Source organism: Lithobates pipiens, unplaced genomic scaffold (assembly GCF_037356315.1).
Source record: "Lithobates pipiens isolate NorthernLeopardFrog02 unplaced genomic scaffold, aLitPip1_a1.2 Scaffold_3, whole genome shotgun sequence".
Lineage (NCBI taxonomy): Eukaryota > Metazoa > Chordata > Amphibia > Anura > Ranidae > Lithobates > Lithobates pipiens.
Genome location: NW_027507790.1, coordinates 84185012 through 84201972, shown reverse-complemented (window position 1 = coordinate 84201972; position 16961 = coordinate 84185012). Strand labels below are relative to the sequence as shown.

General features: G+C 43.3%; 1 protein-coding gene across 4 annotated transcripts in view; it reads right to left on the bottom strand.

Moving 5' to 3' along the window:
• KDM2B (lysine demethylase 2B) overlaps positions 1-16961 on the bottom strand; it is a 205976-nt gene that overhangs the window by 26593 nt on the left and 162422 nt on the right. For all 4 annotated transcript variants that reach the window (XM_077461976.1, XM_077461975.1, XM_077461977.1 and 1 more), the window contains 2 exons: positions 6326-6469; positions 1017-1103 (listed from right to left, as the gene is read on the bottom strand). In XM_077461976.1, the coding sequence (XP_077318102.1) occupies positions 1017-1103; positions 6326-6469 (231 nt within the window). The remainder of the gene's footprint in view (positions 1-1016; positions 1104-6325; positions 6470-16961) is intronic.

Genomic DNA, 16961 nt, shown 5'->3' with positions numbered 1-16961 from the left:
AATTTATGAAGACACCTACGTTTTTTTTTTACTAAAATAAAGGTCGTTTCAAGCTTTCCAGTGACTGGTTCTTAAATTTGAATACCAAAGAATGGAGACCAGCATTAAAGTGTTTGTTAACCTAAAAGGAATTGATATCCTGGTCCCTTAAAGCAGATTAAACAGCACAGTGCTTGTGCTGTGTAATCTGCCCCCCTCTAAACTGTAAAAAAAAACCTCCCTGTTCCTGCCACTTCCTGTATGCCCTCTCTATACTGAACACGAAAATCAGTGCTGCTGGACCCTGACCAACGTGGTCAGTTTGCATCACTCAGTCATCCGTAGCCCTGCTCTGCTCTCATCTCATCTCATCTCTCCCCCTCCTTCCTGCCTGTCAGTTCCATGCCTGTGTCTCTGTCTTCTTAATGTTCAATTATAGCCTGCCATAGCACACTGTACATTGTTTTTATAAAAACAAGCTTTGTAAATGCTGATTTAGCACCGTCTTCAGGCCAGTCATGTGACTCTCAGCCGGTTTCCAGGGCTAATGCAGGAGAGGCTGAGCGGCCATGTGATCTCCCTGGCTGACGTCAGAGGGAGATCATGGCCCCTCCTGCAGTATCCATCGGAGGTATACATCGGCCATGAGTCATGTGACCGGCCTAAAGATCACCCTGAAACGGTATTTACAACGCTATTTATTTTAAAAGACATGTACGGTGTGCTATGCCAGGCTCTAATTGAGGGTCTGGCATAGACTTGGTTATACAGGTTCACAAACACTTTAAGTTGGACACCCACAAAATATCCAGACAGCCACTATTTTGGAGGTACACAAGGTTCCACTACTTAGGACTACAAATGGAACTCACAAAAAGGTTGAGCAAATATTTTCCTGGAACTTAAATACAACTTCAAAACCACAGTTATCTGCCCTACAGCACATATGATGTTAACAGATGTACACCCCTATGCAATTTTCCCGGATGCCAGTCTATCTTATGACATGGCATCTTATGCAGTAACCATATACTCACTTTCCCAGTTTTCCCAGCGTGGTTGCATTTTGGACATTCCCAGCAGTTTGGCAGTTCATCATTCACCACACCATCAGATTCCTTTATCTGTAGAAACAGATAATTAATTATGTTTTCTCAACACAGTTTTGTCACATGTCAATGACACCCAAAGCCAATACTCCCCTTTCCTTAAACTACCACAAGTCCCAACAGAAGCTTCATATATAGTTCAGTAAGCTTGTCAGAGTAGGTAATTGTGAATGAACTACGTTAAGACTTTAAGGTTTGTGATTTGTGTGCAATCAGAAACCAGTTACTAGTACAACTTATATATTGTATGTAAACCTTTAACCTGAACTTTAGGTATGCATATTTTGACATAGTTACATTGGCCCTGCATGTATCATATCATCATTGGATTGATTAAAGATTGAAATCATTATAGTAGGCACCACTACAGTGACTGCCACTAGCTTCTGGGTCCTCTGCTGAGTGGCTGCTTTGCTGCTTAGTGAACACAGGAGGTCACTTGCTGGGCAGGGGTGCCATTCAGAAAATACTTTGCATTTTTTCATTGTGTTGTTTTCACCTTCCCTTTCTACCTTGTCCACTTAAGCCTAGTAAACACGGGCTGAATGTCTGGGCGGCATTGGCTGGTTTAATAGAACCCGTGTGTACTGCAGCCAGTCTGAACAAAGCCAACCAAAAGGCCAGTCGAAGAGGAATGACCGAAAAAGGTCTGCTGATCGACTCCTGATTAGTTTGTTCGTTTTTTTTGGGGGGGGGGGGGGAGGGGGGGGGGGGTTTCAGTCAGCCCTGCTGGACTGAACAAAAAAAAATAAAAATACTAGTGTGTGCCTGTCTTTAGCTTCTGGGTCTGAGTCTCAATGAATGCACACAGTGTTCATTGTAGTAGTGGTGCCTAGTACAGTGATTTCCAGCTTTCAGGGGGACCATCCAGGTATGATACATGCATATTTACATAAAAAATATGTAAAAAAATATATATATTATTTACATAAAAAATATCCACAGCTTAACTTCAGCTTTGTTCTTTTTATGTCCTATGAGGAAAATAGTATTCATGTGCACCCATGAACACCTCTGCATTGTACAGTTACCTAAAGTGTTTTATCCCGGCATATTATTAATGGATCTAAATGTTATTGAACTGTATATGGAACAGAATGTGTTGTGTCACTTTCTCATCTTTTTCTTTTGTTTTGAATGCTATGTACTGTAATTTCACAATCACCTTTTATTTTCTCCTTTTGGTCTGTTAAAGTGGTTGTATACCCTTATTTGTAATTTTTACCTACAGGTAAGCATATAATAAGGCTTACTTGTAGATAAAATTAATATCTCCTAAACCTGTACGGTTTAGGAGATATCCACTTTGCATTCAGCCGCTGATGTCAGCGGCGCATGCGCTGTAATTGCCCGGCTGAAGGTCTGGCAGATGATGCCGGATGTTGCCGGGAAATGACGTCATCGTGGCTCCAGCCACTCACAGCGCCGGAGCCGCGAACTCGGAAGAAACGCAGAGGACAAAATGTAAGCTCCCTCCACGTGGACCAGGCTGCAATACGGGGACCTCGTTCTAAGATAAGTATTTCATAATGAGCTAGTATGTGGTGCTAACTAGCTCATTATGTGCTTGTCTTTACAGGGGTTTTTTTTTCCTTTTTTTGACATGTGGGGGTATACAACTGCTTTAAATATACCATTGAACTTGTTTTGTAATATCAGTTTGACAAGTGCAAAAAAGTTGATTTTGTTAAAAATTCAGAGCTGTCATGTCATCTCAAAGAGCCCAATTAGCCACCCAAATTCTTATTTTGGGACTGGAAATTAATGTTGTGTTGTGGAGATGAGAATGGGCGTGATTCAGTAGTTAAGCAAAAGAAAACTGGACAGGGCTGGCACCAAATAGTCCAGGAAACTCTGCATACAATACAGTACATGTAGTCACTGAATATATAACAATACAGAATATATAACAAAACTGAATATGTTTCTGGCAGATTAACATATTGCAGGGTCTAAAAAGTGATAACACATTAGGATACCTGCATGCATGGCAGAGATGTACTGCATTTTTTTGCCCTGACATACACTTTAAAATGCTAAAGGTTTGACAACATAATGATCAAGACACTGGACAATAGAAAAGTAAAATACTGTAAAAATCAAACAAAAGCAACCAACAAGCAGAGCTGGGAAGGGATCTAACCTTTTTTTGTATTTAATATCTGCCATGTAGATGGGCTATAATCTGTGCACACAGGCTTATCTGATCACTCACAATGGAAAACAAAGAATGGAACATACATTTTCAGCATACCCCAGACATTTTCTTCTGCCTTTTCTGCTGTATTATTGTAAATTGGGAAAGCTTTTATGCCAAACACTGCTCACTAAGGCCCCATTCACACCTGAACGAAGCGTTTTCAGGCAGAAAATTGCGTGATTTTGCGGCGGTTTTTACCGCCTTTTGCCGCAATTTTGTCGAGGGCAAAAGTTTGCCAATGTAAAACGAAGAAAAACGCCCAAATCTGCCCGATTTGAGCAACAAAAAAGGGTCCAGAACTTGTTTGAGCTTCAGGCGTTTGGCTTCAAGCGACATGGAGTGGAGATGTGAACCATCTCCATTGAGAATAATAGATTTTTTTTCCCATCCAGCGTTTTGTAGCTTCAGGCTTCAAGCTACAAAACGCTCAGGTGTGAATGGGGCCTCACTATCCAACAATGCTGAATCTGCTTACATTCATGGCTGGATGCAAATCTATGTTAACACAACTGAAAAAAAATTAGCCATAGACCTACAGAAGCAGTCAAGTGCAGGTATGATAGACAGCCGCCACAAACTGCCACCATATAGTTTAACTGAGCATGTGTGTTTATGCCTATAGGCGATTGGAAGATCACCCAGATAATACAGTTGACATGTATTTCTTGAGGTAAAAAAATATTCACAGGTTTTTTTTTTTTACCAGTTTGATCCATAGTTACCTGAGCCCTGATTCACATTGCAGCATTTGACATGTCAAATCGGCGCCTATTGCTGGCAATGGCACCATCTGAACACAGTTTCTGTACTACTTTTGGTGACTTCGGGCTGCGATTTCAATAAACCTGCACAGATGTCTCTGAAATCGCCCCCGAAGTCGGGACTGACATACAGGAATGGAATTGTGTGGGTTCAGATGAACTCGCACAATTTCATTCCCACTATCAGTGTGAACTTAGGCTGAAAAGCAGTTGGCAAGTGTAATCTAATCAATGGGTATGAAATGTTCACCCAATCAATCCACGTTCAATAAAGGGCCCGCATTGACAGGTTTTGGGCTTGCATTAATGGCCAAATCTAGCTTCCTTTCAGGAATATTTGAGATCCATTTGCGATGCCTCCAAAATTATTTGACCTCTTCCTGACTTCCTAAGCTGCACCAACCTAAATTCCAGCTGCTTTTGGTTTCCCTCTGACGTGGGGGGGGGGGGGGGGGGAGTCTGGCGCAAACAAAATCCCACAGCAAAGGCACTTAAAACGATCAGATTAACATATGACAATGGTAAGCATATATGACTGCATTAAACACTGTATCCAAAGAAAAGGGATTGGGAGAGAATACGTCTCTCCTACCCTTTTGTATACAAATTTTACTTACTGCATTTTTTGTCCTCATAGTAGGACAATGAGCAAAAAAACAAAAAAACAAATACCCAATATCTTGATAAAACAGCTGAAAACAAACCTCAAGCTCAGCACTATCATCTTCTGTATCACGAAGGTCCTTTCATACGGCAGAAGTCATGATTACTGCATTATTTAGCTCTTTGTATCAGATAACTTGAAGCAGCACAGCAGATGTTGGCACTTGCATAAAAACTAATTATAGCTACAGAAAAGCTATTGAAAATTTCTGCAAAGACTATTAAATAATGGAACTCCGCCAAATAAACAGGAATTGTGCTGCCAGAAAGAAAAGGTTGATCAACTAGGAATTTTGTACTACACCATTAGAGATTATTATAAATGAGGGTCCTTGTACAATAGCAGTGACAGTGGCCATAAGGGCGCAGTTTCCTGCAACAGATTTTATTAAGTGACAAGATGATGTGTGTTAAGAGATTTACTATTTAATCCTTAATTTCTGCCCATAACCCAACCACTACAGATAATGGGACAATAGCATACACAAGATGACTGTCAATCAATTCACTACATACATCAGTAAGACATTCATGAATCAGCCAGCGTCTACTCCATTGTGTGCACAGGGATGAACAATGAGATTGACAGATTCTAGCACCATGGATATGTTATTATATCTCTTAAGGACACAAGGGGGTTGATTTACTAAAATTGGAGCATGCAAAATCTAGTTCAGCTCTGCATAGAAACCAATCAGCTTCCAGGTTTTATTGTCAAAGCTTAACTGAACAAGCTGAAGTTAGAAGCTGATTGGCTACCATTGGCATGGGCACACCCTAATCACCCCATGTGCATTAGCATTATCCAGGGGTGGCACCAGGTGGGTGGTTGGGGTGCTGGTGGCCAGTGTAAATGCCCCCATTATTTTAAAGGCTAGGTTCAACAGTAGGAACACATTACACCTATACTCAGGATGTAAGGTAAAAGGCTCCCAGTCAACTGTCTCCCACCATCATAGCCTCCTCCCTGTGACAGCAGGTGGCGTTCATGTGTGTTTGAGCTTTGGGGTGCACACACTAATGCAATAGGCTGTGCACACATGTTGGCTACCATAAACAGCTGCACCAGATTTTGCACTCTCCAGGTTTAGTAAACCAAAGGAATAAAGCCACCTCCTACTGGAGGTACTGACATGACCCTAACCTTGTATAGATTCTCAGTGATCTGCTGCATACAGATTTATTTATTTTTTTAACAAACCAACTTTACTATTTACTTGCCAGAACTCTGCAAAGATGCATAACAGCAATACAGATGGTAGGATTTAACAAACCTACAGAAATAGAACTGCATTGAACTGTAACTTTGAATTTAATAGGAAGATGTATTTTTGGAAGCAGACCAGTGGTAATCAGTTAATTGCTCAAGCTGTATTTTACTATACATTTATATAGCACAGTCATTTTTGTTAATTAACTGGATTCCATCTAAATTGTGATATTACATCAGCATGCCAGCTCAGTATATTTATGGAATGCAAAGCACTACAAACCCACTGAAACACAGGATAATTAAGCTTACAACCCCAGCAAATAAAGCATTAGTGCCAAGCCCCTAGACATTGGGTCCACATATTCTTAATAAATGCGCAAAGCCTACTTATGTTGCCTACCTTAAGGCATCCTGGATGGATTATTTCATTGCAGATGGAGCATTCCATCAACATGACATTAAATTTTGCTTCCTGGCCTTCCACACAGTCCTCCTTTCCTGCTTCTCCACATACTAAACAGACAGCTGTATGAGGCAAAACAGGCTAAAAAAGTACAAAAAAGCAAAAAGAAGAAATCACAATGACATCTATACAAATATATATGATTCATTTTAAATGTAGACATGTTAAATGTCTATGCACTTAAGATTTTTTCCATTGTGGTTTGGACCAATAATTGAAGCAGAGCTGCAAGCAAGATGCTTCCAACCTGAAGACCTTTGGCATGGCTTGTCTGAAGTCCAGATTTGTGTGGGTCTGTGTGCACAGCCTGCAGCATCCGCTACTCTGCTCCCTCATTACTGAATTCATACAGGGATAAAAACACCCTCCTGTACACAGACCATAAAGTTTAAACGATGAGAACTGGCAGATATTTCAGCAATTGCTAAAGAAAATGAACTGCCTTAAAATTTTCATCCAATAGCTTTGAATATAGCAAAGATCAAAAGACTCATTATCCAAAAATGAAGGGTCGTGGGAACCCTACTAATGTATCAGGGGAGAGGTACTCGCCTACTACTACTATTCAGGATGGATGTAGTCAAAAATATCTATTTGTAAAAAAGGGACTTCTCCCTTTTCATCAAAAGACTCATATTTCTGAGCATTTTCTCCATGAATCGTGTAAAAAGTTTTTTTTCCATCTTTGTACTGAAAATGATATATATATTTCCTGAAAGGCTCCATGGCAGCATACGTGTGGGTAGCCCCGCCTCCACGATTACCCAATAGGACCCAACTCCCATAAATCTTTGCTCCTGGCCACTATCAGTGTTCCTTTTTTGTCCTCCCCAGTAGGACCAGATGGTTTCTTTCCTGGAAATAAAACTTCACGACGATCGATTGGCTGATTGACTGAGAAATTTTCCTCCGATAGGCCCTGACTGTTAAGCAGGGTATGGAGAGTATTTGCAGAGTAGCGCTGAAGAAAGGATTTCCTACCTGAGTGCGCACGGTCTGTGTCCCGTTGTTATGGGTGACCATTATCTGCTGGAGGTATGGCGTGTGTGTTCCAGTCCGTTCGGCCAGGTGATCGTTGGTGGAGTGGTGAGCCTTTTATCTATCCATGGCAGCATTGTATTTGTGTGTATTTCTTTTGTTTGTCTTGCGGTCTCCTCCATGCCGTTTGCGTTCGCTTCCGCGTTCCAGCAAACCTCTCTCCTACTTCCGGGTTATGCAGGCGTTCTGCGCATGTGCGAACCCGGTATGAGACCGAGGCTTGGTTCCCGCGCATGCGCGCGAGCGCCTCGCGTCTGACGTCGGCGATGACGTCACGGGCGCCAAATTTAAAAGGCTTTGGAAGCTGTCAGAACCCTGGGAATGTTTGCAGTGGTCGCAGCGACTTCCCGGGGCTGTCAGCGCGGCGGTTTAAGGTAAGAGCGTGTCCCTTAGGCTGGGGAAATGCTTTTAAAAAAAAAAAAAAAAAAAAAAAAAAAAAAAAATGTGTGTTTTATTTTTTGGTTGCAGTGTTTCTTAAACTGTGGGTTTATTGTGAATATGGACGCCTTACTGCCTCCTAGTGGCCAGCCCGCTCATGTTAGGTAGGTCTTTTAGTATTTATGCTTTTTATATATTGGAGAGAGTGTTTGGCATAGGTAGGATTGACTGTATATCCTTTTCTCTCTCTGTCTGTTTTACCCTTACAGCCCTTCTGGGTCTGATCCACAACCTAACACTTCTAGACGCAGTGGATCATCAAGATCACACCGCCATAAATCCTCCTCAAGATCTAGCCAGCATAGGTCAAGATCTGAACAGCATAATAAGAATTATTCTCACCCCCCTGCTGCTCACTCCAGCAAGCGTACGGAAAAATCATGCTGGGGGTGCAGGATGCCTGTTCCATCAGACAAATCCTTATGCGATCACTGCTTCTCCAAAGCTGCAGATGAAAGGGATGGTGCAGACCAGCGTTTGGAGTCAATAGTAAGACGGGTTGTGAAGGAGTCTCTGCAGGAGAGGGACGCTCTACAGCTGTGTGAATCCCCGTCAGAATTATTGGCTCCTCCACCTGGAGAGAACCCATTGCAGGAGACATGGGAATCCTCTCAGCCAAGCCGCCTATCTGCTCCCATCTCAGATAGTGAATCTGACTGTGAGGATCCTGGTTTAGGTTTTGACTATGGACTGGTGCCTTCATTGGTCAAAGCAGTGAGAGAGGCTCTGAAGTGGGAAGACCCTGTTACTTCCCCACCAAAGCAGAGAAAGTTCTTTAAACAGCTCAATAAGGAGCGACAATTTTTTCCCTTCCTTTCAGAGTTGGGTGACATTATTACCGAGGAATGGAGCAAGGTGGATAAAAAGGGTTCCATGCAGTCAAAAATCCTGAAATTATATCCCTTTAAAGAAGAGGATGTGAAGCACCTGGAGTCAGCACCACTGGTGGATGCAGCGCTCATGCGTTTGGTGAGATATGTAACCCTACCCTTAGAGGATACGGTATCCTTTAAAGATCCTTTGGAAAGGCGGATCGATTCAGACCTTAAAGTGGTTCTGCACTCAAAATACAACATTTGCCCATTCTGTTGCCTATAGTTAATATATCTCATAATGCCACCTGTTTTTTTTTTTTGATTCACCTACCTTTTGTAATCTTCAGTACTTTATTTCAAACCCCTGCGGCGATGGGCGGTCTCTTGCGGCGATGGGCGGTCTCTTGCGGGGATCAGCGTAATTTCCTGTTGAAGCCCGCACTGTCTCCTGTGATCTCGTTCGTGTAATCCCAGGAGACATTGCGGCTAATGCACCCGACATCTCGCGAGATTTCGGGTGCTACAGCCGACATCTCGCGAGATTTCGGGTGCTACAGCCAACATCTCGCGTGATTTTGGTAATTACAGCCGAGATCTCGCGAGATCTCGGCTGTAATTACCAAAATCACGCGAGATGTTGGCTGTAGCACCCGAAATCTCGCGAGATGTCGGCTGTAGCACCCGAAATCTCGCGAGATGTCGGGTGCATTAGCCGCAATGTCTCCTGGGATTACACGAACGAGATCACAGGAGACAGTGCGGGCTTCAACAGGAAATTACGCTGATCCCCGCAAGAGACCGCCCATCGCCGCAGGGGTTTGAAATAAAGTACTAAAGATTACAAAAGGTAGGTGAATCAAAAAAAAAAAACAGGTGGCATTATGAGATATATTAACTATAGGCAACAGAATGGGCAAATGTTGTATTTTGAGTGCAGAACCCCTTTAAGAGGATATATCTGACTTCTGGAATGGCTTGCAAACCAGTGCTTGCAATGGCAGCGGTATCCAAGGCCATAGAATCATGGGCTGATTCTGTAGAGGAATTCCTGAGGGGTATTTCTATTGAATCAGCAAAAGACTCCCCTATTCAAGAAATCAGGATGGCGTCTGCCTTTTTGGGGGAGGCATCTATTGATGTTATCCGCCTGATATCTCGGGATATGTTAGCAGCAGTCTCAGCTCGCCGTGCGTTATGGCTCCGTCCATGGCTGGCGGATCCAGCATCCAAACAGGCCTGGTGCCGTATTCCCTTTGAGGGGTCATCTTTGTTTGGTAACAAGCTGGATACTGCCATATCCCGGGCTACAGGTGGGAAATCTGGGTTTCTTCCCCAGGACAGACGTCTTCAAAATCAAAGGCGTCCATTTCCTAGAAGACAAGGCCCTGATCGTGCCAGGGAGGCGCGGAGCTATAGACCTGGTCGAGAATTCTCAAGGTCATGGAGATCCAGGCAATCTTCTTTCAAAAATACCTCAAAAGGGGGTTCGTCCGGCAAGCAGGATTCCGCGAAATCCTTTTGAAATTGGGCCCGCTCAAACTTGTCAGGTGGGGGCTCGTCTTCTCCACTTCAGGCATGTTTGGGCGGCCTCAATTCGGGATTTTTGGACTGTAAAAACAATTTCCTCAGGTCACAAGTGGGGTTTTATCAGCACCCCAAAGCTAAGATTTATTCCCACAAATCTTCCAGAATCAAAAGAGAAGAAACAAGTCCTATTGACCTACGTGAACTCTTTACTGGATCAAGGCGCAGCCGTTCCCGTTCCAGAAGAAGAACGTGGAGAGGGCATGTATTCCCCTTTGTTTCTGGTTCAAAAGAAAAACGGCACATGGAGGCCGGTAATAGATTTGACCCATCTCAATTCCTTCATTCGCAAAGAGAAGTTCAAGATGGAATCTCTGCTTACCATCCAGCAGTCCGTGTATCTGGGGGACTGGATGATATCAGTCGATTTGAAGGACGCTTACTTCCATGTTCCCGTGGCAAAGGAGTTTCAACAATACCTCCGCTTTGCAGTAGGCATTCAACATCTTCAATTTACATGTCTTCCCTTTGGGTTAACAACGTCCCCACGGGTCTTCTCCAAAGTTCTTTTGGCAGTTGTGGCCTTTCTCAGAGTCAAGGGTGTTCGTCTCCATCACTATCTCGACGACCTTCTTCTGCTATCCCAGAACAAAGATCAGCTCTTGGAGCACAAAGACCTAGTCATCTCCACTCTACAGGAGTTCGGGTGGCTTCTGAACTTAGAAAAGAGTCACCTAGATCCAACTCAGTCTCTTGTTTTCCTAGGGGCGCAGTTCAACACAGCAGAAGGTACTATCGCCCTTCCAGAAGAGAAGGTTGGAGTCATACGAGACAGGATTCATGCAGCCCTTGCAGCATCCCATCTCTCGGCTCTCCAATGTCTGAGGGTGATTGGCACAATGTCAGCCACCATTCCCATGGTAAAGTGGGCCCAGTGGCACACTCGTCCCTTTCAGAAGGGGTTTCTACAACAGTGGGACTTATCCAGCCAGACACAGCGCATATTCCTCACTCCAGCCATGAGGACGTCTCTTCTTTGGTGGCTACAGGGGAAGAACCTGCGCAACCACCATTCAATCATTCCCATCTCATGGGTCACGGTAACTTCAGATGCCAGCAACCGAGGATGGGGCGCTCACTGCCTTTCGGAGGTCGCTCAGGGCAGGTGGACGTTTCCATCACAGAGAGTCGTCTCCAATGTTCTGGAGCTAAGAGCGGCCTTCCAGGCGCTTCGGTCATTCCATCATCTGACAGCGAATGCCTCGGTCATGCTAAGGTTGGACAACACAACCGCGGTGGCTTACGTAAAGAAGCAAGGGGGAACTCGCAGCTGGTCCCTGTTACAGGAGACGGAGCCAATAATGAATTGGGCTCAGAAGAATTTGTCCAACCTTTCTGCAGTCTATATCCCAGGGGTGCAGAATGTTCAGGCGGACTTCATATCGCGTGTCGAGTTGGACAACAACGAGTGGTCTCTACACCGGGAAGTATTCGATTGGCTCCTGACCTTAGGATTGTCCCTGGAAGTCGACTTGTTCGCTTCCCCGTGCAATCGGAAGCTTCCGAAATATTACTCAAGGTTCAGGGATCCCCAGGCATATGGGATAGATGCCCTCACAGAACATTGGAAGTTTCAGACAGCTTACGCCTTCCCTCCAGTTCCGGTGATCCTGCAATTCCTTCGGAGACTCAGGTCAGAGAAGGTGGAGATTCTCGCAGTAATTCCTTTCTGGCCCAACAGACCTTGGTTCCCTCTACTGCTGCTCCTCAGTTATCAAGAGCCAGTTCCCCTGCCTCTCAGGTCGGATTTGCTATCTCAAGGCACAAGGTTACATCCATGCCCATCATGTCTGAACCTCAAGGTATGGTTTTTGAGAGGGAAAGGCTAGAAGCTCTTGGTTGTCCGGAAGAGGTCATCCCAACCCTTCTCAATTCCAGACGCGGGAGTACTAATAGGGTATATGAGCGTATATGGTCCAAGTTTTCGGCCCATATGTCCTCCAGAGAAAATTCTTGCAGTTCTCCAACAATACAAGACATACTAAGCTTTCTTCAAACAGGCCTTGATTTACCTCTAGCTATCAGTTCATTGAGAGTCCAAGTATCGGCTATTTCAGCCTTTACGGGTATTTCCTGGGCAAACCATGCACTGGTACAACAATTCTTCAAGGGAGCTACTAGGCTCAGACCCCAAAGAAAACCAAGGTTTCCTAAATGGGACCTCCCTTTAGTGCTGGATTTTCTCTCAAACCTTGGAAAGGATTCTACGGAGCCTCTGTCCATAAGAGATCTCACTCTCAAGACCATCTTCTTGGTAGCTATAACCTCAGCCAAGAGAGTTTCTGAGATTAGGAATCTAGGTTCGGAAGAACCCTTTCTGACTTTCTTTCCAGATAGGGCAGTATTGATTCCCATGTTGGGATCGCATCCCAAAGTAACCTCGGTCTTCCATGAGAATCAAGAAGTTGTGCTTCCCACTTTCAAAAACTCAGAGAGTCAGGATGTTCATCCTCTGGACGTAGGCCACGCGCTGAAACAATATTTGGAAGTCACAGCTCCCTTTAGACAAACAAAATTTCTTTTTGTTCTCCCTCATGGCAAGAATAAAGGATTGCGAGCTTCGGCTAGATCTATCTCTACCTGGATCGTTCAGATCATTCAGAGGGCGTACAGAGCAAAGGGCTTGGCTCCTCCTGAGGCATTAACGGCTCATTCAACACGGAGTATTTCAACATCGTGGGCAGCTTCTCGCCATGTGGCGCCTGAAGTTATTTGCAGAGCGGCCTCTTGGTCTTCTATTAATACCTTTGTTTCTCATTACTGTGTAGAGCCAGCGGCTCTGTCTTCTGTTAATTTTGGTTTGCAAGTTTTGTCGGTTGACAATGCTAAATAAACTTTTGTTCTTTGCTCGACATTTTGCCCACCCGGGTGTGTTTGGCGAGTTATTTCCCACACGTATGCTGCCATGGAGCCTTTCAGGAAAACGGAAAATTTATATCAAATACTTACCGTAATTTTCCTTTCCTGATAGGCTCCATGGCAGCAGGAGTTCCCTCCCAAATGTCTGGAGTCGGCTAGTTACGGAACACTGATAGTGGCCAGGAGCAAAGATTTATGGGAGTTGGGTCCTATTGGGTAATCGTGGAGGCGGGGCTACCCACACGTATGCTGCCATGGAGCCTATCAGGAAAGGAAAATTACGGTAAGTATTTGATATAAATTTTCCGTTATATATATATATAAAACTGTGCATGTTTATTTCTAAGAAATTTATATTGTTACCTACTCTTTCTGAGACAATGAATATCTCCTTAACATACATGTACGCCCAGACAGACATTGAAGTATTAACCTATTCTTAACCAGCAAACAAGTCCTCGCTAACCTCTGTAGCTACAGCCACTGTGGGGAAATTCCACATCAGGGCCCATTTACACTGGGTGGATCCGCCTGCTCAGCAGGGGATCTCTCCGCTGATTCCCTTTGAGCAGGTGGAGGTCCGTGTCCTCTCTGCATAGTCCGCTATTCTCTATGGAGCAGTCGGATTGAAACGGACTGCCTTTCCGTTTCCCTCCAACTGTCATCCAATCCGCCGGATAGATGGGGAATGGATGTTTATGGAGGGCTAGAGTCAGTGGACACATGTCCGCTGACATCCACGGCTCCATAAACAGAATGGTCCACTGGGGCCTGCCTGAAAAACGGAGAGGCAGACCCGATCATTCCACTCTTTGTGAAAGGGGCCTTAGAACAGTTTTTGTGCATTTACACACACTGCATTAACAACCAAAGTAAATTGGCTGCATCTTTACACACACAGACAAAAAATAGCAAAGGCTGCGCACACTGTGGTTGTAGTACACGTGTTGTGGAGGTGCACTGGGGTGCCTTTTAAAATGCATAGCACCATAGCGAGCATAGGGGGAGATTTACTAAACCTAGAGCACACAGACACTGGTGCAGCTGTGCATAGTAACCAATCAGCTTATAGGTTTTATTGTCAAAGCTTAATTGCACAAGCTTGAAGATGATTCGTTGCTATGCACAGCTGCACCAAATTCTGTGTACACTAGTTTTAATAAATCCCCCTCAGTCTGTTACCACAACATGCATGTGTGAACGATCTCTCAAAGTTCACTGAAGGCCCTTTATTTGCTCTAGAAGCAGGGACTTGGCATCTTCCCAGCCTTCCAATGTACATAAACAGCAGGTGCTAGAAACAGCTCCACCTTCAGAGTCTCTGGTGTGATCTTTGAGTATGAAATACTTCACAGTACAAGCTGCTAGAGAGGTCAGTAAGGGTTTTTCTAAGGGCTCGTTCCTACTGGAATGATCTACTGTGGGTGTCAATATGACCGGTGCAGTGCATTTTTTAAAAGTAGTACATGCACTACTTTGGTGTGATCCGGTGCAATGCATATTCAGCCTATTCAAATAAATGGGCTGAAAAAAAGCACTGTACTGAAATCATGGTTCAAAAGTGAACCGGCCCCTAAGCACTTTTACAGAATATAAAAACATTTTAAAGTTCATAGTCTGGGTATAGGTGAACATTTTGATAACTGAAGCTTGAAAGACTAACAGAAGCTTAGAAGGGGGCAAAAGAAGAATTCACCTTACAAAAAAAATAAACATTTTTTTTTTTTTAATTAAAATTGCTAGAAAGAAAGCTTTATATTGCCGAAGAGTATACTATTACTCTACACTTCTGCAACAAAGCCTTCTTACCTTTCTGTTTGCAAACATCTTTTAATTGTACACGGAGCTATGCATGTGCAGTTCAGTGTAGTCTCCAGAATACCTTTGTGCCATGATGAACTCTTGCGCACATGCACAGGAATTGCATTGTCCCAGGCCAGCCAATTAGGAAGGCTAAAGATGCTACATCCAAAAGAAGACCAGGCAACAATATTGGCACTTTGAAAGTTACCCATGTACTGGCAGATATTGACGGTACGTTTGTAGCTGCTGTTTTCTGTGGCCCATCAATACACAGAATACTTAACATGACATCCCTCCTCTATACGTATGTCTCTGGAAAATGGAAAGGAACACAAAAAAGCTCCTGTAGTTGCAGCCTGCCCTGTTTATTTTTTGCAGGAAATCTCAATAGCAACAAGGAGGTTCTAGAATCAAAACTGGGCAATGGGCCATATTTATCAAATGGTCAGTAGGAAAAACTAAACTTGTTGCCAGTACCATGCAATAAAATTCCTTCATTTGCACAGTAAAGTATGGGAGAGAGACGGAGAAGCTAACCAGTTGCTAACATACAATTGTCAACAAGAACACAGAGAAGATTTGTGAAGGCTGATAGTCAATGCATTGTTAAAGCTCCACTTCTGGACAACGCAAGGTTTAAATGCTTATTAACCCTGGGGGTAAGGAATTAGATGTAATACTTACTGTATTCTTTGCTCCAGCAGCTTCATCTGTGCTTCTGTCCCCCTAAAACCTCTTCTCTAAAAAGCTCCGCCATAGGTTACACAATGACAGCATCAAGGACCACCCACAACCCAGAGTGAATGATGGCACCGAAGCAATGACCAAGGCAAGTATTACATCTAATTTCTCATCCCCTAGATGCTAACAGTGTATGTGCATGGGGGACCAAAAGTTTTTTTTTTTTTCTCGATTCCTGCAAATGGGCTTTAAAATTAGTAGGACTGACAGTTATATTACTATTTACTAATAGTAAGAGTGGAAACATATTTAAGCTTATAGGTTAGCTTATACAATTTGGCAATCGTTTTTACCATCTCGCTTGTTAACCAATTGCTCATTTGGGCTCGAGGGACATAAGAGAGAGAAATACATTATTTTTTGCTCCCCTAGCAGCCAGTGCCCTTCTCTGCTCCCACCCTGGAATGTGAGTGGGCCCTTGAAGTCCTAACATACAATGCAGGACCAATGGACCTACATTGTATGTGATTATATTGACAAGGGAATGGCCACACAACTGGAGAACAGGAGCAGATTTGTGTGATCAGTTGTTAACACTGGCAGAGAGGAAGCAAGGAATAAGTGAAGTATTCATTTCTAGTTTACCTCCATAAACAAAACACATATTAGTATAAGAGAGGGGGCACCCAAATAAATATTTTTATAAGCTGAACGGAGTGCAGTTTTAAGGAAACCTGTAAAAGAAGGAATATGAAGTCTTCTTCCTGACCATCGTCAGAAAATACCATTTGCTTGGCTGTAATACTTTCTGCGACACTGGCCTAAAACAATATTGCAAATCATGAAAATCAGAGTACTTAATGTGCTTACAGGTCAATGATTCAAAAAAGAGCAAACGCATAAAATTCCTTCCATCACTGTTACTTTAAACAGCTTATTGCAGGCACTGACTTGGTATTTAGCAGGTTCATCTTCTGAGCTGCCATATGAAAAAACAGTCAGTGAATGTCATTCTATTATACAGGACTAGCCCATTTATTACAGAAATACACAACATATAAATTCCCAATTGCTCTTTACTTGGTGATTACCTACAACAGTGCAAAGTTGCCCTGAGATTCAGCTTTTGATTTGTGATCTGGTAACTAATGGACTAGTCCTGTAGAATAGAATGATATCCAGACAATATTTTTTAATGTCCGATACTAATGAAGCCTCTTTAACAGCATGGCAGCCAGAGAAGTAGAACTTTTTTTTTTTTTTTAGGAAGTAATCAGTACAGGATTCATTTAAGAGCAATAAAAACAAAGTCACTAAAAAATACTGAGATTAAAAAAAGTGAATTAAAAATATAA